The following is a 24,231-nucleotide window of genomic DNA, read 5'->3' on the forward strand; positions in this document are numbered from 1 at the left end:
TTTAAAGAAAAATCTTAGAAAGGACTAATTTGGAATACAGATGTTCAAAGTACATATAAGTGAAGGGAATTGGGGGAAGTGAGAGTTGCAGTGTATGTAGTAGACTTTCTTTTTTAACTATGTTTGTAAAGTATACCTAATGTTTGCCAAACATAAAATTGAGCTGAAAGGTTAAATGGGAAGCTTGTTTATTTCAGTTTTAACTACTTATTCCTCAGTAAACTTAGTACTTTTGTAATTTAAAAGTTTTTTAATTTTTTTTTTTTTTTGGACAGTGGGGGAAACCTCTAGAAGAGTTATCATGTACATCAGTCAGTTTCAGTTCAGTCGCTCAGTCGTGTCCGACTCTTCATGACCGCATGAATTGCAGCACGCCAGGCCTCCCTGTCCATCACCAACTCTTAGCCTCTAAACACCAGAGTATGTTAATACAATTTTTAGACTCCCCCGACATAATGATTTTCATATTATATGCAGTTTCATTGTATTATATGGTAGAGAGACCACTACACTTTCATTTAAGAGGGTTTGCTTCATCAGTTATAATCTTGCAAATAGATTTCTAAAACACCCCACAATTCTCTATGGAAACAGAAACTGACAAAATGTAAGCTAATTCTCTACTTAAAAGTAGTCTGCATCTAACACTTAATGCCAGGGTTATGAACATCGCAGAGCTGCTTCATTTTGAATTGCGTCACTACTTCACCTCTTTTTTTGGTGCAGGGGAGAGGGGACTGTTTGACACACAGGATCTTAGTTCCCTGACCAAGGATCAAACCTGTGCCCTCTGCAATGGAAGTGCGGCGTCCTAACCACTGGACCACCAGGGAATTCCTGCATCATCATTTTACTGAAATATTTATTTGCTTTTTTATTTATGTGGCTGCACCAGGTCTTAGTTATGGCATGGAAAGAAAGATCTTTACTAGCAGCATGAATGCATGCTTAATCGCTAAGTCTGTTCGACTCCTTGCGATTCTGTGGACCCACCAGGCTCCTCTGTCCATGGGACTTTCCGGGCAAGAATACTGGAGTGCGTTGCTGTGCCCTCCTGCAGAGGACCTTCCCGACCCAGGGATCGAGCCCATCTCTCGCGACTCCTGCACTGGCAGGTGGGTTCTTTACCACCTGTCTTAACTGTGGCATGTGGGATCTAGTTCCCTGAGCAAGGATGGAATCTGGCCCCCAGCCTTGGGAGTGTGGAGTCTCAGCCACTGGATCCCCAGGGAAGTCCCCCTGCGCCACTATTTTAATTCGCTCTACTACTTGGTGCTGTTTTAACACAATAATTTGCAGAGTGTTTGCGTGCCTGTGTGCTCAGTCGTGTCCAACTCTTTGCGACCCCATGGACTGTAGCCCACCAGTCTCCTCTGTCCATTGAATCTTCCAGGCATGAATACTGGAGTGGCTTGCCATTTCCTACTCCACATTTGCAGAGTAAATAATACCAAAAATACTTGCCATGTTAAATGGAAGCAACCTGCGAAGGTTGGTTCATTACTTCTGGGACTCTTTCGTGGTAAACATTATCTTAAGGTCACCAAAGAGTCTGAGAATTGGGGTGAGAGCACTGTGTGTACTGTTTCTTACTGAATTCTTTATTTAACCAGTTTCTCTTATGACACAAATAAGATTCGTCAGTTAGTGTTCAGTTCAACTGAGGTAAAATATGCATTTAAAAATTTGCCATTTTAATCATTTTTAAGTGTATAGTTCTGTGGCATTAAGCGCACCATCATCCATCCGCATAACTGTCCCACCTGAGCTCTACACCCACTAAATAAGTCCACATTTTCTCCCCTCCTCCCAAGCCTGGGAACCCCTGTTGTATTTTCAGTCTCTAGGAGGTCTTCCATGTTTTTCAATTTTGCTTCAATTTTGAACAATAATTTTGTTATGCATATATGCCACGGTTTGCTTATTCATTTATCCATCAGTGAGCACTTGGGCTGTTTGCATGTTCGAGCTATTTACTGCTATAAATATGAGTGTCCTAATGTCTCTCTGAGACTCTGCTTTCAGTCCTTTTGATTATATACCCAGAAGTGGAATCGCTGGATCATACGGTAATTCTATTTTTAAGTTTTTGAAGCCCTACAAGGGCTGTACTATCTGACATTCTGACCAACAGTGCCAAAGGGTTCCACTTGATCCCCATCCTTGCTAACACTTCTTGTTTTCTTTTCTTTTTTCTTTTTTTTAATGGTAACTATCCTAATGGATGTGAGGTGTTATCTCATTGTAGTTTTGATTTGCATTTCCCTAATAATTAGTGGTGTTGAGTATCTTTTTTTGCTGTTCTTGTTGTCCATTTGTATATCTTTGGAGAAATGTCTATTCAAGTTCTTTACTTGGTTTTGAATTGGGTTGTTCGGTCTTTTTGTTGAGTTTTGGCAGTTCTCTATATAATTCTAGATATTAATCCCTTACGAGATATATGATATGCAAATCTTTCCTCCCATTCTGTGGGTTGCCTTTTTACTCTTTGATAGTGCCTTTTGCTACACATTATAAAACTTACGTCCAATTTGCTTCTAAGGGCTTTATTGCTTTATGGTCTTACATTTAGGTCCTTGGTCTATTTTGAGATAATTTTTGTATATGGTATTAGATAAGGGTCCAACTTCCTTTTTGTGTGTGTGGATAGTCAGTTTCCCTGGTACCATTTGTTGAAAAGGCTGTCCTTTCTCCATTGAATAGTTTTGTCAAAAATCATTTCAAAGTATATGTGAGGATATATTTCTGTATCTTCATAGGTCTATCTATGCCACTTCCACACTGTTTTGATTACTGTGGGTTTGCATTAAGATTTGAAATCAGGAAATGTAAGTCAGTTTTATTGTTCTTTTTCAAGATTGTTTTGGCTTATATGGGTCCTTTGAGGCTCCATATGAATTTCAGGATGGGTTTTTCAGTTTTGCAAAAACCATCATTGGGATTTTGAGAGAGATTGCATTGAATCTGTAGATTTCTTTGGGTAGTATTAACATTTTAATAATTATTAAGTCTTAAAAGCCGTGAACATGGGATGTATTTCCATTTATTTGTCATCTTCAATTTCTTTTAGCAGTGTTTTTATTGCACAAGTTCTAACAAGTCTTTTATCTCTTTGGTTAATTTCTGAGTGTTTTATTCTTTGTGATGCTATTGTAAATGGAATTGTTTTAAATTTTCAGATTATTCATTGTTTGTACAGAGGAATGCAGCTGATTTTTGTGTGTTGACTTTGTATCCTATTGTTTTGCTGAATTCATTTATTAGTTCCAATAGTCTTTTTTTTTTTTTTGTAGAATATTTGGAGTTTTCTACACTTAAGATCATGTCCTCTACAAACAGATAATTTACTTCTTCCTTTCTAATTTGGATATCTTTTTTTCTTGCCTAATTGGTCTCACTAGAACTGCCAGTACAATATTGAATGTAAGTGGTGAAAGTTGGTGTCTTTGCCTTGTTCCTGATCCTAGAGGAAGAGGTTTCAGTCCTTCACCATTGAGGATGATATTTGCTGTGGATTTTTCATATGTGGTTTTTATTATGTTGAGGTAGTTTCCCTTTATTCCTAGTTTGTTGAGTGTTGAATTTTGTCAAATGCTTTTTCTACATCAATTGAGATGGTCATGTAGTATGTTACATTGATCAGTTTTTGTATGTTGAACCATTCTTCCATTCCAGGAGTAAATTCCACTTGGACATAGTACACAATCCTTTTAATATGCTGCTGCATTCTCCTTGCTAGTATTTTGTTGAGGATTTTTGTAGTAATGGTCATAAGAGATATTCGTCTGTGGTGGTTTTCTTGTAGTATCTTTGTTTGGCTTTGTTATCTGGGTAATGCTGGCCTCATAGAATGAGTTAGGAAGTGTTTCCTCTTTAGTTTTTTGGAAAACTTTGAGAAACATTGGTATTGGTTCTTCCATAAATGTTTGGTAGAATCCACCAGTAAAACCAATAGGTCTATTGGGTCCAGGATTTTTCTTAGTTAGGAGATTTTTGATTACTGATTCAATCTCCTTCCTTTTTTTTTTTTTTTGGATTACTGATTCAATAGTTTTTTTTTTTTTTTTAATTACTCCTTACAGAATAGGTCCATTCAGATTTTGTTTCTTCCTGATCCAGTCTTGGTAGGTTTTGTGTTTCTAGAAATTTGTCCATTTCATCTGTATTATCCAATTTGTTGGCATACAGTTATTCATAGTAGTTGCTTATATTCCTTTTTATTTCTCTAGAATTGGTAGTAATGTCCCCATTTTCATTTTTGATTTTAATAATTTTGGTCTTCTGTTTCTTTTTCTCCCCTTAGTCCATCTAGCTAAAGGTTTGTGCATTTTGTTAATCTTGTCAAAGAACCAAGTTTTGGATTTTTTTATTCTCTATTTAATTTATCTGTGTTCTAATCTTTCTTATTTTCCTTCATTGTGTTAGCTTTGGGTTTAGTTTTTTCTTTTTCTAGCTGGTTAAGTTGTAAGTTTGTGCTTCACTTTCATTTGTCTCTAAGTATTTCTCATTTCCCTTGTGACTTCTTTGCTGATTCCTTGTTTGAGAGAGTGTTGTTTAATTTCCACAGTTTTGTGAGTTCTCCAGTTTTCCTTTAGTTATGACTCTAACTTTATCTCACTGTGAACAGAGACTCTTCACAGAGACTCCAGCAAGAAGCAGCCTGAAGTTCTTCTCTAGGAGTGATGGAAGAGCACCTCCTTGGTCCAGTGGTTAAGAATCTGCCTGCCAACGCAGGGGGCCCGGGTTTGATCCCCGGGCAGGGAAGATACTGCGTGCCATGGGGCAACTAAGCCTGTGTGCCACAGCGGCTCTGCCTGAGCTTGCCTGCCAGCTGCAGCCCCTGAGGCCCTTGTGCCCAGAGCCTGTGCTCTGCAACTAAAGAAGCCCTGCCTTGAGAAGCCTGCACGCTGCAACTAACGAAGCTCAGCTGGATCAAGGAAGACAAGCACAGCCAGAAATAACAAGTGCTTTCTAAAAAGAGTAATAGAAGAGACTGTGGAGTTTGAATCAGGCCTGGAAAGGGTCCAGCAATTTGGTGATAACTACAAGTGGCTGAGTGCTTCTCCGTTCTCAACCAGGGAGGTCTTTCTTTCCCAGGGAGGTCTTTTCTGCATCCTGGGTGAGATCCAGCCTACCTTGTATTTCCCCTTGTTAAAGGATGATTTTTCAGGAAAATGTAGAAGCATGATTCGTACAAATATAAATTAATGAAACGAAAGGAGTGAAACAAACAGGGAAGAAGTCTCAAAAAATGCTCAGGCAAATTAAAAATATAACCAGATTTTTAGAAAATTTCAATATTTTGGAAATCTTTATGACTGAAGAACATCATTGGACTTAAATAGGTAGGCAATTTGCCTTTAAATCCTGATGCGACTTCTTTTCCCCAAGGTTCCTAGTTAAAGAAAAAAAATTTTAGCTAGTTTAAAAAAATTAATTCAATGAGAGGGAATTTGTTCAATACTGAGAGTTTGAAGCCTATACTTATATTGATTCATTTTAAAAGAGCAATAAAGTTTGTATAAGATAAAAAATAGACAACTCTTTGAAGAGAGCAATGGTAAACTGTAAAATAGATCTTAAGAAATTTCTCTGTATACAGCTTGAGACAAGGAGATGGGAAATATGAAAGGTTAAGAGACCTGGGGGACAGAATGAAAAGGTTGTATTTGGACAAGTTCCCATCAAGAAGCAGACTTTATGTAAAGACTTGAATGAAGTTAAAGAGACTGAGCATGGTTGTTAGAAAACCTAGATATGAGCAGTGGTGGGAAATGGTTACTACCCCTAAACTTGAAGGAGCAAGGCTGGGAAATCAAGTTACTTTTTAGCACCATAATGTAATACTGCTTTTTATTCCACTTCTTTAAATTTTATTACTAGTAAACATGCAGTTCATAGCTTTTTGAGGTTGAAATCTTGGCAAGTAGTTATGTCTTTATTCAAAATATGCCTTGATTCTAAATTGGAAGCTGGGGGACCCTATGTCTGATCTAAGAAAGCAATTGTGTTGCGAAATAAAGCCTAACTTACTATTTAAGTAAATTGTCCAAATTTAAAGTGACTTATACAGATCACTGATGTGTGAATGAGAAACTGATACAGTGAGTAAGCAAAGAAATAATTTGGAAAGGCAAACAGATCTTCAAATACTTGTTGAAGCTATAAAAACCAACACTAAGAGAAGTGATTCTCATAATAAATTAAGGATCATGTAGGAAGAAATTCAGCAGTTTCAAATTACCATGCTCTGAAAAATGCAAGAGGGAGTTGCCGACAGGCGGTTGCCATAAGAATATTTTCTTTCAAATGATTTCATCTTGTTACTTCATTGTAAGCCACGGAGTGAACGCATAAATATGAGAAGCCTGATGTTTAATCCATGCTCCTCACTGATGCTGTGATTTAATGTTTTGGCACTTAAACTTCACCTACTGGGGAAAGTAAGGAGCAGATGAGAGCTGCTTGATGCTACAGCATCGGCTCTTTTTGCGATGTTGCATTCTGAGCTGGGATCTTTGACAGTGGTCAGATTTTAGTCACCGAGTGGGGCTGACCGAGGCGAGACCTTGAGGTAGACCAGGAGGAGGTCTTGGGATCGGTATCTCCCATCTCCTCCGCATTCTCCTCCCATCCTTGATCTGGAACACCCTTGACCCTTGTCCCATGGACAGTTTTCCATTTCCAGGGGCCTATTCTAAGACATTAATGGATGAAGAGTCTTCAGAAGCAAAGATACAGCTTTAGAATGTTTAGTTACAGACATTTATAGCACATAATAGGGACGTTCACCATTATCTGTCCCTTTAGAGCAGCAGGATATAATGGGTGGCATTTTTTTTTTCTTCTATTTTTTGCTGTAATGCCTGGCAAGCAGGATTTTAGTTGTGTGATCAGGGATTGAACCCAGGCCCCTTACTATGAAAGTGTGGAGTCTAAACCACTGGACATCAGGGAAGTTGCTGTGTGGTGTTTCTTGAACCAAAGCCTTTGATCAGTGTTTTTAATGTGTGTTTTCATTTCATATGCATATATGTATATATTTTTTCTGAATCATCAGCATGATTGTCTTTTAATTAAGCTATAGAAGAACAGGGGTTGATTTATATGCAAATGGTATGTACAAGCTAGATTTAGAAAAGGCAGAGGAACCAGAGTTTGAATTGCCAACGTCCGCTGGATCATAGGAAAAGCTAGAGAATTCCAGAAAAACATCTGCTTCATTGACTATGCTAAAGCCTTTGACTGTGTGGATCACAACAAACTGGAAAATTCTTAAAGAGATGGGAATACCGGACCACTTTACCTGCCTCCTGAGAAATCTGTATTTTCTCAGGAGGTCAAGAAGCAACAGAACCGGACATGGAACAACAGACTGGTTCCAAATTGGGAAAGGAGTACATCAAGGCTGTATATTGTCACTCTGTTTATTTAACTTATGTGCAGAGTACATCATGTGAAATGGCGGACTGGATGAACCACAAGCTTGTGGAATGAAGCCTCCAAACAGACCCCAGGCCAGGATGTTGATGCTCTCCGGTGGGGAGCTGGGTCGTGGCCGCCTGGGATCCAGCTTCTGTGGCAAGGACGGGAGTATCCCCAGGCAGCCTGGTACAGATACCCGGGGTCCTAGTAGCTATTCCGGCCCAGAAAGGAGTGGGCCCTGCGTGGCTGTCGTGGTGTTAGAGCGAGCCGGCCACTGGCGTTCGAGCCCCCCCCCCGGCACCCGCCCACCTGCGGCGGCCACCCGGAGGCGCACGTGCAGACTTGGAGGAGGGGACAGAAGGGAAGCCAGACTACAGAAACCACGGGCAGCCCTGGCTGGCTCTGGAGGCTTACCCACAGTTCTTTAGCAAGCTCACAACCCAGTAAGGAAGTCGGGATGGGGGTGGAGTGAAGCAAAAGTGGCAAATTTTTTTTTTATCCTCCTTCCCCCTGTTTCAGGTTTACAGTTTGATTCAACAAAATGCCAGTCACACTTGATAAAAATCTGCAGATGAAAATTTTAAAATGCAGGATCTAGGTTATTTCGGGTGAATATCTGCCTGTTATGCCATGACATAATCATGAAGGTTATTTACCTTGAAGAGATGTGTTTTTGCTTTTTGGTTGTTTTGTTTTTAATCATCAAAAACAAAACATCCCTCATTTACCAACCAGGCTGTTCATTTTAAAACAGAAGGCTGGAGAGCATATTTCCACCCAGGGGAGTCCTCCAAAGGTGACCAGTACCCCTTCTCCCCACATCCAGCCGAGAGGAGAAGGAAGGGACCTACTTGGGGAGGTGGGGACAACCACTTTAGACTTTGTGTCAGGGTTCGGTTATTTTAGATTTACTGCTAGTACATATTTACGTGTTTTACGCAACCTACTGGTCCCTGGCAGGGAGTCACAAGCTGAATGAGCACCATGTGGGAAATTAATACCAGCAGAGGCCAGTGGAGGTGGCTTCCAATTCTTGGTCAATCCCCTGAGGTCCAAGTCCTTCTAGCTTTCCTTTCTTTCCTCTACAGTTGGCCCAGCTGTGGCTCAATTTCCAGGCTGCTGTGGTGTTTATGCTCTGAGAAGGAAGTGGCAACCCACTCCAGTGTTCTTGCCTGGAGAATCCCAGGGCCGGGGGAGCCTGGTGGGCTGCCGTCTATGGGGTCGCACAGGGTCGGACACGACTGAAGTGACTTAGCAGCAGCAGCGGTGGTGGTGTTTATGCTCACGTTCTTAATTTCAGAAAACAGCCACAAATCCCTTTCAGGAAACTTCCTTTCCTCTACCCTTTTCTGAAAAATTCCTCAAACTTTTGCCATATATATTTTGGCCACGTTGTGCCATGTAGGAACCCCAAGGACTGAACTCGTGACCCCTGCAGTGGAAGCGTGGAGTCTTAGCCAGTGAACCATCAGAGAATTCCCTGCAATATATATATATCCCACAACCTAACTCATCTCTGCTTCTTTATGGTAGGTCCCCAAATAGTTGCACATATGTGTAGAACGTTATGGATTCTCAATGGAACACTAATTAGGGACTTCTCTGGTGGTCCAGTGATTAGGACTCCATGCTTTCACTGCCAAGAGTGTGGGTTCAGTCCCTGGTCAGGGAACTAAGATCCTGCAGCACAACCAAAGCAAAAAACAAACGCTGCCCATTCTTAACTACTCCTCCTGTTAAGAAGGGGGTCAGTCCCTCCCCTTGAATCTGACCTGCCTAAAGTGACTTGCTTGGCAGAGTGCAGCAGAAATGACCTTCTGTGACTTCTGATGCAAGGTCAGAAGAAGCTGGAACAATCTCTTCAAGCCTTGAGTCACATCCAAATACTCTGAGGTCTTCACACGTGAGCAGCCTCATGGAGAGACCCTGTGGCTCCAGACATGGTGAACAGAGGAGTCTTTTCTGATATGTCCTGAAATTCCTGACCTGCAAGATTATGAAAGATAGTGAAGTGATTATGAAAGATAGTGGTTCATGTGGGGGTTGGTTTGTTAGGTGGCAATAGATGATAGGAACTAAACCATTCCCTCTATTGAAAAATATTTAAGCTGTGTCCATTTTTTTCCCACAAAATTATCCTATGTATGTACTTTTTTGTGTTTAATATGTAAAAATTTCTCAGGATAAATTAATATAAAATTGCTGGATCAAAGGGCTGTCTTCTCTTTCCATTTCTCTTGTCTGTGCTTTGATAGGTGTTGGCAAGTTTCCCTCTAGAAAAGAGTGTATAAAAGTGGCCTTTTCCTTCAACTTCCCAAATATCTTTGAGGTCCCACTTCATCATCCTGTGTTTCATTTATTTACATCTAAACGGGAGAAAAGCCTGCCTTACTTCCAGGGTTTCAATCAAGAGGTCAAAAGGGAAATTTGAATAATTTTATAAATGAAAATGTCATCTACGATGGTATGGGACCTTGGTCACTTGGGGATGAGACTCCAGTGACCTCATCTTTGTCTTTTTCCCAAGATCAGTTCAGTTCAGTTACTCAGTCATGTCTGACTTGTGACCCCATGGGCTGCAGCATGCCAGGCTTCCCTCTCCATCACCAACTCCTAAAGCTTGCTGAAACTCACGTCCATTGAGTCAGTGATGCCATCCAACCACTCATCCTCTCTTGTCCCCTTCTCCTCCTGCCTTCGATCTTTCCCAGCATCAGGATCTTTTCTAATGAGTCAGTTCTTCACATCAGGTGGCCAAACCATTGGAGTTTCAGCATGAGTCCTTCCAATGAACACCCAGGACTGATTTCCTTTAGGATTGACTGGTTGGGTCTCCTTGCTGTCCAAGGGACTCTCAAGAGTCTTCTCCAGCACCAAGACAGCCTATGCAGCCCTGTCTTCTCATTTCTTTTTCACGCACACAGTGTGTGAAACCATAGTGTGTGCATAGTCGCGTCTGACTGTACAACCCCATGGACTGTAGCCCGCCAGGGTCCTCTGTCAATGAGATTTCCCAGGCAAGAATACTAGAGGCTGCCATTTCCTTCTCCATGTGAATACATACGTGTGCTTTATACATACATGCATATACACATATATGTGATATGCTGCTGCTGCTAGGTCACTTCAGTCGTGTCTGACTCTGTGCAACCCCATAGACCGCAGCCCACCAGGCTCCCCCGTCCCTTGGATGCTCCAGGCAAGAACACTGGAGTGGGTTGCCATTTCCTTCTCCAATGCATGAAAGTGAAAAGTGAAAGTGAAGTTGCTCAGTCATGCCCGACTCTTGACCCCATGGACTGCAGCCCACCAGGCTCCTCTGTCCATGGGATTTTCCAGGCAAGAGTGCTGGAGTGGGGTGCCATTGCCTTCTCCAATATGTGATATGAGTGTTTATCAATTTGAATGATTTTATGGGAACACTTACCAATACTTGAATCAAGTAAATATATTGTTAAAAATTACAGTAGAGAGTTTCCCGGTGGTCTAGTGGCTAGGATTTGGTGCTTTCACCATTGTGACTTGGGTTCAGTCCCTGGTTGGGCAACTGTGATCCTGCAAGCTGTGAGGTGAGGGGCGCCACCCCCCCAAAAAAAAAATTACAGTAGCAAAGCTGCAGTTGTATTTGTCATGGCATCTAGTGCATCTGGGAATAGGCTAATCATCAGCTGGAAATAGGAGGAAATTTGGCTTGTGATATAGAGTACAAAAAGGGGTCCCTTGGAGAAGGAAATTGCAACCTACTCCAGTATTCTTGCCTGGAGAATCCCATGGACAGAGGAGCCTGGTGGGCTACAGTCCACTGGGTCGCAAAGAGTCAGTCACAACTTAGTAACTAAACAACAACCACAATAACAAAGCATGATTATGGGTTTAGGCAAATCTGCAATATAAGCACATTTGTGAGAGAAGATGCTTATATTTGGCCTCTGAAGGATAATATTTGGTGAAGAATTGTCATCACAAAACTCAACAGGATAAACTTCATTTCTGATATTTTTGTAATCAGCCTGGCCTGCAAAGGAGGAAGTGTGTTTTAGGTATACTAATTAAACAAACAAAATCCCTTACCTTAGATGCAAAAGTCACTGGAAAAAAAGGAAAAGAAAGTGATTATTAATAATTCTAACCATCTGTGAATATTTTGGGAGTGTTTCCTTTGGTCAACAGTATGGTACACTGTTTCATTCTCAGTTTTATCATTTCTCCAAAGACAGACACATTTGCTACAACACAAGAATTTTAACTCTGTAAAATATTTATTACATTTATTTGGTTGCAGTGGGTGCTAGCTGTGGCATGTAGGATATGGTAAGTGTGGAATCTTAACTGCTAGACCACCAGGAAAGTTTTAACTCTTGACTTTGATATAATTTTTCAGTTCAGTCGCTCAGTCGTGTCCGACTCTTTGTGACCCCATGAACCGCAGCATGCCAGGCCTCCCTGTCCACCACCAACTCCCAGAGTCCACCCAAACCCATGTCCATTGTGTCGGTGATGCCATTTTAGACTTTAGAAAACTGCAAAAGTGCTAGAGTTCAGATGTGCCCTTCATCCAGCTTCACCTTGTGTTACCATCTTACATAACCACATTATGTACAACAGTCAAGGCTGGGAAATTACTTTGGTACACTACTGTTATCTAAACCATAGGGCTAATTTTTTTCTATAGTTTTCCCTTTTTTGTCCCAAGATCTAGGCTCCCACATTGCATCTACTTGTCAAGTCTCTCTCATCCCCTAAATGTAACAATTCCACAGTCTGTCTTCTCATTTTTGACTTTGACTTTTTTGTTTGTTTTTTGACTTTGACACTTTGGAAGATTAGTGGTGAGCAGTTTTGTAGTATGTCTGTCTATTTGAGTTTGTTTGATGTTTTCGCATAATGAGAATGTGGTTTTGCATTTCTGGCAAGAATATCACAAAAGTGATACTGTGTCCTTCTTGATATTAGGAGTTTCATGGTGATGATGTTGACCTTGATCTCTTGGTTAAGGGGATGTCTTCCAGGTTTCTCCACTGTAATGTTTACAGCAACCCTCACTTCCCCCCATGAATAAATATCTCTGAGAGATCCTTTGATACTACACAAATTTCTGTATCTCCTCAAACTTTGGCCCACTAATTTATCATCCTTAGATTTTCCCCTGCTTTTTAATTATTGCTGTGATATCCTTAATGATTTTTCCCCTCGGTCTTTCTACGTTTATTGGTTGAAATTCTTTAGTAAAGTGGAGTCTTTTCTCCCCTATTTATTATTCATATCAGTGTGACCTCATAGGTATTTATTTCATTCTATACGTTATGGTCAAATACTATCATTATTTATTTTGTTGCTGAAATCTACATGATATAAATGGCAGAACAGCTTTCCAATTACACATCTGTGTCGTGAATTATTGATCCAGTTCTTCAATGCTGGACGTTTGAGTGGTTATTTGATACTATTTATGATGAGGAGAAGGCAATGGCACCCCACTCCAGTACTCTTGCCTGGAAAATCCCATGGACAGAGGAACCTGGTAGGCTGCAGTCCATGGGGTCGTTAAGACTCAGACACGACTGAGCGACTTTACTCTCACCTTTCACTTTCATGCATTGGAGAAGAAAATGGCAACCCACTCCAGTGTTCTTGCCTGGAGAATCCCAGGGACGGGGGAGCCTGGTGGGCTGCCGTCTATGGGGTCGCACAGAGTCGGACACGACTGAAGTGACTTAACAGCAGCATGAGGTCTGATATTGGAAGAGGACCCGGCAACCCACTCCAGTATTCTTGCCTGAAGACTCCCCATGGACAGAGGAGCCTAGCAGGCTACAGTCCATTGGGTTGCAGAGTCGGACACGACTGAAGCGACTTAGCATGCATGATGTCTGATATACCTAAGCCTTTGAGTTTTTATGTTTTCATAAATTAGGTTTCTAACAGCGGAATTTGGAATGTTGGAAAAGTTGTGGTAACTCAACACGTCAACACGGAAATCACAGTCCACAGATTACGGCGCTGTGAGCTGAGAGAGGCAGCAGATCCTGGAGCTCAGTGAGGCCCCTGCCGGCAGGGTCACGGAGTACAGTTGTCAATAACGACACGTAACAATAAAGTTATTGATGTTGAGGCAGGAACTTCCGGTAGGGGCAAGTCTATTTCCGTTAGGCCCTAGAGCCTTCTTCCTCTAGGTCTACGTCCCAACCGGAAATACTTGTACCCCGTCGAAAGCCACGTCGGTCCTGGACTCAGTCCCGCCCCCGCAGGGGAAGGAATCGCTTCCGGAGTCAGGGTGTTCTGGCTCGCCCCGCCCCGCCGCCGGTGCCGCGCTGGAAGCCTCGGCGCTCCCGGAAGTGGCCCGGGCCTCTCTGTGTCTCTCTCGGGGTACCCACCTCCCCGCTGCTGCTGCGGGCCGCGGGGGAGGCGGCGATGGCGGAGGCGTCTCTGCTGTTGTCGCTGCCAGAGGCGGCGGCGGAGCGGGACGCTCGGGAGAAGCTAGCTCTGTGGGATGGGAGAGCGGACACGAAGGCGCCGCTGACCGACCGGCAGACGGACTCGGTGCTGGCGCTGAAGGCGGCTGCCGAGGCCCTGCCCGTGCCGGCCGAGGTGAGGCGACGGCGGGGGCCGGGCTGGGTCAGCTCCGTGGGCGCGTCCGCCGACGCCCGCCCTGCAGACCCTCTCCCGGGGTCTCTGCCCTCCTTCCCGGGCGCGGGGACGGCTCCAGTGGGCGAGGCCGCTCCCCTTCGCGGACTGTCAGGCCTCTCGCTGCCCGGGACCGCCGGCGCTCCCCCTGCGGCGCGGGCCGGTTGGCCGGGAGTCTCGCCCCGGGTGTCCCTGGGGTCACCGAGGCCCAGTCCTGCCGCCCACCCTCTCCCGGAAGGAGAGCGCGGCGAACCCGAAGTGCTTCGCTTTCAGGACAGCCTCTTGTTGGTGTTCGTTTGCCACCTTAGTGAATACCCCGGCTTCCTTTTTCCCTAGGGGCGCCTGGGGAAGACCAGAGTTAGTCCGGGGTGACAGTTTTCATTCATCGCACGTTGATCTGTTGAGCTCTGGAATCAAGTGCAGGTTGTGTTTATATTTAACTTCTAGCAGAGCGGTAAAAGTGTTTTTCTTTGGAAGCTAGGTCAGTACATTATTAGATAATGCTGGTTTTCGGTTTTAGTCTCAACGTTTCTAGTTCTAATTACCATTTTGGGATGCTATGCATTTTACTGCCTGTGTGATTCAGTTCAATTAATTATAATAGCAAGAAGTACCTTTCATGAGTTGTCAGACGTTTGACAAACTTTTTCTAGTTTGGGGGGCCAGGTTCAGAAAGTCATTTTATTTGCACCCATAGTTACTTTTGATGTTGGAAGCCTTGTTTTCACACTTGGTGTCCAAAGACAGGTGGAGTTTAGCGATTTAAGCTTTTAGAGGGTAAGAACTTTGGTTTGAAAGTTCTCACTTAAACTGCCTCATGCTTTGCAGTAAAATACAGGTGTTCTTTCTTGGGTTTCTCTGTCCACCTGTATAAGTCTGTGCTGAAAGTGGATTTGAAATAAATGAAGAAGCAGGTAGAAATTTGCTTTGGCGTTGCCATCAAAGCCTTTCATGCTTGGGGAATAGAAGTTGTTTGCTCTGTAAATATTTCAGTCGGTTTGTAATTGGATCTGGCCTGTTACCAAAGCAGTGTACTTGGACATCGCAGTACCTTTGGCAAACTGTGTTCCATAAGAAAGGTGACCCAACTTGTTTCTGTTGTCTTGGGTCACAAACTATTATTCCCATTGAGCATGAGGGAAAGGGGTTGGAGAGGAGTAAATGGAATCTCTTCATTTTCATCCTGTTATGTGATATTCTTGCAATATAATGCCTACTGTTAGTAGGCAGTCATTTAACATATATTATGTGTCTAACTGAGGGCCAGGAATTGAGGATGGAAAGATAAGAAAGACAAGATCCCTGCCTCCTGGAGCTTACATAATTACGGTGATTATGAATATGTAAAAAAAAATAGTGAAGAAGGTAAGTTCAAATGGTGGTCCAGGATATAGAGAAAATAAAACAGGATGGTATGACACCAAGAAATGAGGTATGTATGCCCTTTCAGATAAGATGGAAGGCCTAAGAAATTAAGTAGAGAACTCATGTTGGGGAAGCAAGAAGCTAGCATTGTAAAGACAAGAAAAGTAATCCAGCTGGAGGAAAAGGCAATGTAAAGTCCTGGGTAGGTAGAGTCTGACAAGATCAAAGGTTCAGTGAGGGTGTTCTGGTGTGTGCAGTCCTAGTGTTGGATTCCTGTGAGACTCAGATGCCAGCCTGTCATTTACCCGCCCTGGAGCCTGTGAGAGGGGTTTCTCCTTGCTCGTCTGCTTTCAGCAGCCCTCTTTTCCCTTTGTATGTCGGATGGGGAGGCTCGCATGTGCCTGTGTGTGCTCAGTCTCATCTGGCTCTCTGGGACCCCATGCCTCTGTAGCCCTCCACGCGCCTCTGTCCATGGAGTTTTCCAGGCAAGAACACTGGAGTGGGTTGCCATCTCCTCTTCCAGGGGATCTTCCTGACCCAGGGATCGAACCTGGTGTCTCCTGAATTGGCAGGTGGATTCTTTACCACTGAACCACCAGGGAAGACTGAAATTGAATTTTTTAACCCTGTTGTCACTCTTTTAACATTGGCAGTGAGAAAGAAGGCCTGTTTTATTTTGTCCAACCAGGGTATCTGTAAAGGATTTTCTGTAGCATTTTCCAATTTTCAGGAGATAAAGTGTTTCCTGAACAGCAGGAACTGAGCAAGTTAGTTGAATAGTAAGAGAGCAGCTGCTGCTGCTGCTGCTGCTAAGTCGCTTCAGTCGTGTCCGACTCTGCGACCCCATAGACGGCAGCCCACCAGGCTCCGCCGCCCCTGGGATTCTCCAGGCAAGAACACTGGAGTGGGTTGGCATTTCCTTCTCCAATGCATGAAAGTGAAAAGTGAAAGTGAAGTCGCTCAGTCGTGTCCAACTCTTCGAGACCCCATGGACTGCAGCCCACCAGGCTCCTCCGTCCATGGGATTTTCCAGGCAAGAGTACTGGAGTGGGGTGCCATTGCCTTCTCCGAAGAGACCAGTTAACTTTCAATAAATATCATGAAGCTGTTAGTAACTTTCTTTTCTATGAAAGTGAGCTAGTCTTTTCTTGGAAAGGAGTTACATTAGGTTGGTGTTAAATAAGAAAATTTGTGGTAGAGTATTAGGTAGACTGGTTTCTTGTAGCTAGACCATATTTTTTAGTCATGAGAGCCTTTTTCTTTCTGCCGAGTTTAGTCATTCTGAATAAAATGCTGAGATGATTTACCCTGAAAGTTACCTGTAATTGACTGTTAGAGCTGTTTTCCTAAAGGTTTTGTGACCTTAGATTGATACTTCTGTGAAACTGTTTTCTTCTTTATAAAATGGGGATGATATGTGCCTCTCAGGTTATGTGAGAATTAAATCATGTATGTGCATACAACAAGCTACCTGTCAGTATTGTATTATGTATGTGCTTTTCTCCCCAAATGATTAGTACCTTAAAAGAACAGGCTAGGATCTTAGGATCTTGAGCTGAAGTACCTGTCACTCAGACCAGAGGTAAGAAAAGGAGTTAGGTGCCTTGAGGAAGGTTCTGAGTCTCCATCTGTATCTCTTCAGTGATTTGCTCAAGCAGAATTGATAATCTCAGGTTTCATTTAGGGAATAAATTTATTACATTGATTACAAAAGTGATTTTCGCCAACCCAAAACTGCACGAGAAAAGTTTGGAGAGAAAGGCATATTGGCTTGTTTTTTCCTGGCCCCGCTCAGCTGGTCAGGCAAGGCTTGATAGTTTGCAATTAGTGTTTGATATGTCAGTGTCCCCGTTTATATGCAGTAGCTCTCCGGGCTCGTTCCTCTCCGGTGGTGGATGTCTTCTCCGTCCGGACACCGGGGCAGTGCATGCGGACCAGAGGTGTCCAGTCGTCTCCTCTCCAGGAGTGAAAAAGTGGCCAGAACAGGAAGTCGGTGACGCCAGCGCACCCTTCTTGATTTCCCGTTGTGTTCCAGGTGCTTTGAGGAGAGAAGACAGCTGGGCAGATGTACCTAACGAGGACATCTTTTGAGAACTTCTTTTCTGAAAACGTATTTGTTTATTATTTCTTTGGCTGTACCAGGTCTTAGTTGTGGCACGTGGGATCTAACTCCTTGACCAGGGGTCGAACCCCAGGCCCCTCCGTTGGGAGTGAGGAGTCTTAGCCAAAGGACCACCAGCGAAGTCCCTCATAACCTCTTAGAAAGCAACTTGTTTTGTGATTCTAAAAAATTGTTTCTTAGAAGTGGTTGCAATGCGGCCTCTAGCTTGGTTGGTTTGAGAGAAAATGGTTTTGTATTAGAATGAGGCAACAGGACAGGAAGCTGGCTTCTGCTTCTGATATTTAAAAGTCCTAGTGGTTGGAAAGTAGTCATTTGTGCATGAAGTGATCGAGTAGAATGCTCCTTCATAATTCAGATTATCTCATTTACTCACAGCGTCCAGATTCCAGATTATATCTGGGGTAGCTGTGAGTACCTTCTCAAGCAGATGGAGTTTCCGTATGACTCTATTTTCTGAAGTATATCAGAGGGTGCGTTTTGGTCACAGGGGCAGCCAGAGCACACGCGTATGACGGCCCCGGGTCCTTTTGACAGGATAGTGTTGAGGGCATGGCACACCCGGAAGAAGGTGGTTTCAGTAAACCTGCATCTAAGACTTGATTATCTAACAATACAAATGTTGAGAGTCTATAAAAGAGATGGTTTATGGGTAACCGAATTTGAGAGTAAATAAGGAGGGAAATGTTAAGGGTATTAATTTCACTTTATACCATGGGAATCAGCAGATAGGACCTTAAATTGATGAATTCACACACAGTGCTGTTAATCTGTGTTTTTGAGTTATGGAATAACCAACAAAAATACTACTGAAAACAGTGAACTTTTTAACTCTTCTGATGATTTGGAATAAAAATACAAATAATTTTTATAAAAGAAAGTTGATAAAAATTATAGGTAATCTCTTTGGTTCCTTCTGCTTTTAAAAGTTCTTCATTTTACCCTCAAATTCCTTAGAAATATTTCAAATTATAAGCATTGGTATTACCTCAGAGAAGAATTGAAAGGGCAGAGAAAGGAAGAGGGCAACTTGATTTTCATGTAATCATTCTAAACTGCTGGACTTGTAAAATAATGCCCTTGTTATAATTTAATGACAAGAGTTGTGAATTTGAAGTAAGAAAATAAATTCCATCTTTTTCTTACACTCTGTTGAAAATGCTGCATATCAAATGAAAAGGCAAAGATGTGTATATTAAACTACTATTTGGGTTTAAAAAAAAAGTTACACTTGCTTTGTATATGCATAACCTGTCTTAGAAAAGCTTCGTGAGAAACTAGTTAACATTAGTAGCTCCTGGGGAGGGAACTGGGTGGCTGGGGAATGGGTCCATGGGAAGAAAATGTTTCCTATCATTTTGAATTTTGTGTTTTCTTAACGTTCCTCCTCAACCCTCAGCTGCTGGTGTGCCTGGAGGTGCCCTTGTTTTCTCGATTTTTAGCTGCTTGATGACACTGGGACCTCAGCTCTCTGGTGGAATATAGTTTGTAGATTGTTTGTATTTTTCTTATTAGAAGAGTGCAGGCCTTTTTATTTCAGCCTAGCCTCCATGTGCTTTCTTGCTTTCTGCTTTTTTCAAATCTGTGCCTGATCCACATCTCCCTCCCTTTACCTTTTGTGTGTGTGTTCATTGCTCAGTTGTGTCTGACTCTTTGCAACCCCATGGACTGTAGCCACCAGGCTCCTCTGAATATGGGATTCTCCAGGCAAGAATACTGGAGTGGATTGCCATTTCCTTCTCCGGGGGATCTTCCCGACCCAGGGATCGAACCCAGGTCTCCTGCATTGCACGCAGACATTTTACCATTCTGAGCTTCTTAGATAACATATAAACTGCAAGAAAATTATGTGTTTGAATGTTGTCATGATCTGTTCATAAATAACTGATAAAGGTCATTTACAGACTATTCTGTTTCCAAGAAGCAGTTCAATTCTGATATATAAATGTACTGACTCCGTAAAGGGAACCCTTTTGCACTGTTGACGGGAATGCAAATTGGTGCAACCACTGTGGACAACAGTATGGGGGTTTCTTAAAAGACTAAAAATAGAACTCCCGTATGAACCAGCAGTCCCACTCCTGGTATAATACATCAGCGGAAAACTCTTTAATTTGAAAAGATGCATGCACTCCAGGATTCATAGCACCACTACTTAGAACAGCCGAGACACAGAAGCAACGTAAATGTCCATCAGCAGGTGAATGAACTAAAGAGATTTGGCGTTTATGCAATGGACTAGTACGTAGCCATAAAAAAGAATGAAGTAATGCCGTTTGCAGCAACGTGGATGAACTAGAGATTATCATACGGAGTCAGGTCAGTCAGACAAAAACAAATATGGTAGGACGTGGAGTGTAAAAAGTGATACAGATACTTATTTACAAAACAGATTCACAAATGTAGAAAACAAACTTATGGTTACCGAAGGCGGAAGAGGGAGGGGATAACTAAGGAGTTTGGGATTAACAGGTATTTACTACTGTATATAAAATAGATTAACAGCAAGGTTCTCTGTATAGCACAGAGAACTATATTCAGTACCTTGTAATAGCCTGTAGCAGGAAAGAATCTGAAGAAAAATTTGTGTTTGTATATAGCCGAACCACTTTGCTGTACATCAGAAGCTAACAACATTGTATATCAACTGTACTTCAATACAAATGAATAAAATAAGTTTGCTTACTCTGTTTCTACTCATCAGTAGCAGTGGTGATAATAATAATGTGATAATAGCAGCAGCTCCGATCACTTGGTTTGCTGTCTGGTGGGCCTCGTGCCCCGTGCGTGGAGCGTCGACCCCGGTGATGCCTCCCCTGGGAGGCAGCAGTTGTGGTGATGAGTGGCTGCACGGAGTGTGAGCAGGCGCGCTTAGCTCCCTCTGTCCTTGGAACCTCTGGTGGCAACAGACAGTTGCTGGCCACACTTTAAACTCAAGGTAGATTCTCACCAGATTCCAGAAACTTAATTCTTACTGCCCCACAGTCCTTTTATATGCAGAGATTGTGTCACCATTCAGCACGAGTTTATGTGAACAGGTGATGCCCTTAATACATATTTACATACATCCAAGACCCTCCTGGCTCTTGAGTCAGGCTCATTTGTGGGGAGACTGAGGATCAGTCTCCTTCCTGAACTATTTTTTTTTCCTCTGTGCAGCTTCCCAATGATCCAAGAAGTCTGTTTTCTCACACTTGTGTTTTCTTGTTTTTGCAGTGGTCCCATACAGATAATTGAATTTCTATATTGAATGAATGAAAAGCGCTCAGTCATGTCTGACTCTTGGCAAGGACTGTAGCCTGCCAGGCTTCTCTGTCCATGGAATTTGCCAGGCAAGAATGCTGGAGTAGGTTGTGATTTCATTCTCCAGGGGATCTTCCCAACCCAGGGATCAAACTTGTGTCGCTCATACCTCCTGCATTCAGTTCAGTTCAGTTCAGTTCAGTTGCTCAGTCGTGTCCGACTCTTTGCGACCCTATGAACCGCAGCACACCAGGACTCCCTGTCCACCAACTCCTGGAGTCCACCCAAACCCATGTCCATTGAGTCGGTGATGCAATCCAACCATCTCATCCTCTGTCGTCCCCTTTTCCTCCTGCCTTCAATCTTTCCCAGCATCAGGGTCTTTTCCAATGAGTCAGCTCTTCGCATCAGGTGGCCAAAGTATTGGAGCTTCGCTTCAGCATCAGTACTTCCAATGAACACCCACGACTGATCGCCTTTAGGATGGACTGGTTGGCTCTCCTTGCAGGCCAAGGGACTCTAGAGTCTTCTCCAACACCACAGTTCAAAAGCATCAATTCTTTGGCGCTCAATTTTCTTTATAGTCCAACTCTCAAATCCATACATGACCACTGGAAAAACCATAACCTTGACTAGATGGACCTTTGCTGGCAAAGTATGGTCTCTGCTTTTTAATATGCTGTCTAGGTTGGTCATAACTTCCCTTCCAAGGAGTAAGCGTCTTTTAATTTCATGGTTGCAATCACCATCTGCAGTGATTTTGGAGCCCAAAAAAAATAAAGTCAGCCACTGTTTCCACCGTTTCTCCATCTATTTCCCATGAAGTGATGGGACCAGATGCCATGATCTTTGTTTTCTGAATGTTGAGCTTTAAGCCAGCTTTTTCACCCTCCTCCTTCACTTTCATTAAGAGGCTCTTTAGTTCTTCTTCTGTTTCTGCCATAAGGGTGGTGTCATCTGCATATCTGAGGTTATTGATATTTCTCCCGGCAATCTTGATTCCAGCTTGTGCTTCTTCCAGCCCAGCGTTTCTCATGATGTACTCTGCATATAAGTTAAATAAGCAGGGTGACAATATACAGCCTTGATGTACTCCTTTTCCTATTGGGAACCAGTCTGTTGTTCCATGTCCAGTTCTGCATTAGCAGGTGGATTTCTTGACCACTGTGCCACCTGGGAAGTCCGTCATTAACTTAGAAATACTTAGATATTAAGTAACTTGCCCACTGTAACACAGCTCATAAGTGAGCAGGAACAGAGAATTCCATGGTGGTCCAGTTATTAGGACTTCGTGCTTTCACAGCTGAGGATGCGGGTTCGATCCCTGGTTGGGGGACCTAGGATTCCAAAAACTGCGTGGCTGAAAAAATAGGGAGCAGGAGTTGAAAACAGGCTGTGCTATAAAGTGCTTTATTTACCATGGCTGAAAGGACAGCCCCATGTGAACCCAGGTACAAAATCACCTACATTTAAAGGGTCATATTTCTAAATGCACTGTAGCCCGCCAGGGCTACACAAGTTTGATCGACACAAGTTTCTAGCGACACAGGTTTGATCCCTGGGTCGGGAAGATCCCCTGGAGAATGAAATCGCAACCTACTCCAGCATTCTTGCCTGGCAAATTGCATTCCGGGTGCATTTTGTATCTCCCTTATTTTATTTTAGCTTTAAAAAGACTGCCTTCAGATGAAATTTCTGTATCTAGAAAAATAGGAAGCAATTTCCTAAAACCTTGGATTAAGGTCTTTTATTGCTAGACCTTAGATGTCATGCTCTAAGGGCTGAAAACTGGGATTGAAAAGAAACAGTTGGGGCTTTTTTACCTTCCCCAGCAATCACACTTCGCCCCCCGGCCCTTTTAGGTCTAAAAACAGCCGGCCTGTGTGACTCTAGGTAAATGAACCCTGGGGCTATCTTTAGTAATGAAGAACTAGATGGTATTCTGGGTCTGATGGCATCAAAGTGAGGCACTCAGGATTCTGGTGGGACACTCTGAAATTCTTTCTCTTCAGTTGTGATTTCGAAAGCGGTCAGCCGGAAGATGTGGGTGGCATCTGTCAGCTGTGTGGCGATGGTGGCAGGAGGTGCAGTTGTGGTCGTTGATTTCTGGGCGCGCCTGTCTTCTGTTGGTTGGGGTTAAGGAGGTCAGTCTTTTGTGCTGATGCCTGGGAGGCCTGCTGCTTTCATGAGCACACAGGGTTTGCCTTCGACTGGTGCCAGTTCACCAGAGGCTCCGTAGGGAGAATGTGTGCAAATTAGTACAGATTCACCACCAGCTTTCAAAAGGTAAGCCTAAAACTTTACTCATGGGATATTGGTATCCTGTTTATATTTTGAGACTAGCATTTAATATGTGTGTGTGTGTGTGCCCAGTTGCTCAGTCGTGTCTGACTCTTGGTGACCCCAAGGACTGTAGCCTGCCAGGGTCCTCTGTCCATGGAATTTTCCAGGCAAGAATTCTGGAGTGGGTTACCATTTCCTCCTGCAGAGGATCTTCCCAACCCAGGGATTGAACACACATCTTTCGTGTCTCCTGTGTTGGGAGGCAGATTCTTTATGGCTGTGTCACCATAGAGAGAGCCTAACTATAAGTGTTAGTATTATATGGCACTTACTAACCTCAGATGATTTAATGGAAAACATTTCTTTCTCTTTGAGAACAACTGAGATGGACTACCAATCTTGAGTTAAGTTCAGAGAATTTTCAATTTATTTGAATCTCTTTGTGGCTCTTTTTTTTCAAGCTCCCGATTGAAGATTTATGCAGTTTAACCTCCCAGTCACTGCCCATTGCACAGACTTCAGTAGTGCCCGAATCTACAGAAGACATTCTCTTGAAGGGATTCACATCCTTAGAAATGGAAGAAGAAAGAATCGAAACTGCACAGCAGGTGAATGGTAGCTTTTTCTTATAAGAATATTGTTTTAAATGTCTCAAGAGAGGGCTAATTAAAAAAGGCCCTAATTAAAACTTCTGACCTTTTAAAATTGTAGTTAAAATCTTTCTAGAATTTTTTTATGTGTGTGGGAGAAGGATGTATTAAATGCAGCAAGTAAGGAAAACACCAAGGATCTTTCCCAAAGCAGTATCTCTTGCTAGAACAGTCTTGATTTTGTGATTTTTGTGTTAGTGGTGGCTATTTCTTAAGTGTCTTGAGTGAACCTGTGCCCAGTTTTATTTGCAGTACAGATAAAAATACTATATTCCAAGTCTGGATGTTGATAGACTATTATATTTATTAAGGTTTTGATATTTTATGCCTTTTTGACCTCCTCCCAGTGTGTGTCTGTATTAATGTGTGCACCCCTGGCATGCGTGTGTGCTCACATGGACATACACAGACCTGCCCCCACTTGTTGCTAGGTAATTTCTTTCTTAAAAACCTCAGTATTCTCTTTAGACGAAAGCTTATGGTTATTTTTCAGTAATTTAACATATGTAATCTGTTGTTTTT

General features: G+C 42.8%; 1 protein-coding gene and 1 non-coding gene across 3 annotated transcripts in view; one reads left to right on the forward strand and one right to left on the reverse strand.

The window, feature by feature from the left end:
- Positions 1 to 760: 760 nt before the first annotated feature.
- Positions 761 to 833, reverse strand: TRNAG-UCC. Its single transcript has one exon. It is a non-coding gene; the product is annotated as a tRNA-Gly (tRNA).
- Positions 834 to 13,684: 12,851 nt separating this feature from the next.
- Positions 13,685 to 24,231, forward strand: part of COG3 (component of oligomeric golgi complex 3) — a 59,596-nt gene continuing 49,049 nt past the window's right edge. For both annotated transcript variants that reach the window (XR_005725713.1, XM_040267224.1), the window contains exons 1-2: positions 13,685 to 14,013; positions 23,521 to 23,667. Coding sequence is in view for 1 of the 2 variants with exons in the window: in XM_040267224.1 (XP_040123158.1) it covers positions 13,837 to 14,013; positions 23,521 to 23,667 (324 nt within the window). In the remaining variant the exon portion in view is untranslated. The remainder of the gene's footprint in view (positions 14,014 to 23,520; positions 23,668 to 24,231) is intronic.

This window comes from Oryx dammah, unplaced genomic scaffold (genome assembly GCF_014754425.2).
Source record: "Oryx dammah isolate SB20612 unplaced genomic scaffold, SCBI_Odam_1.1 HiC_scaffold_24, whole genome shotgun sequence".
Classification (NCBI taxonomy): domain Eukaryota; kingdom Metazoa; phylum Chordata; class Mammalia; order Artiodactyla; family Bovidae; genus Oryx; species Oryx dammah.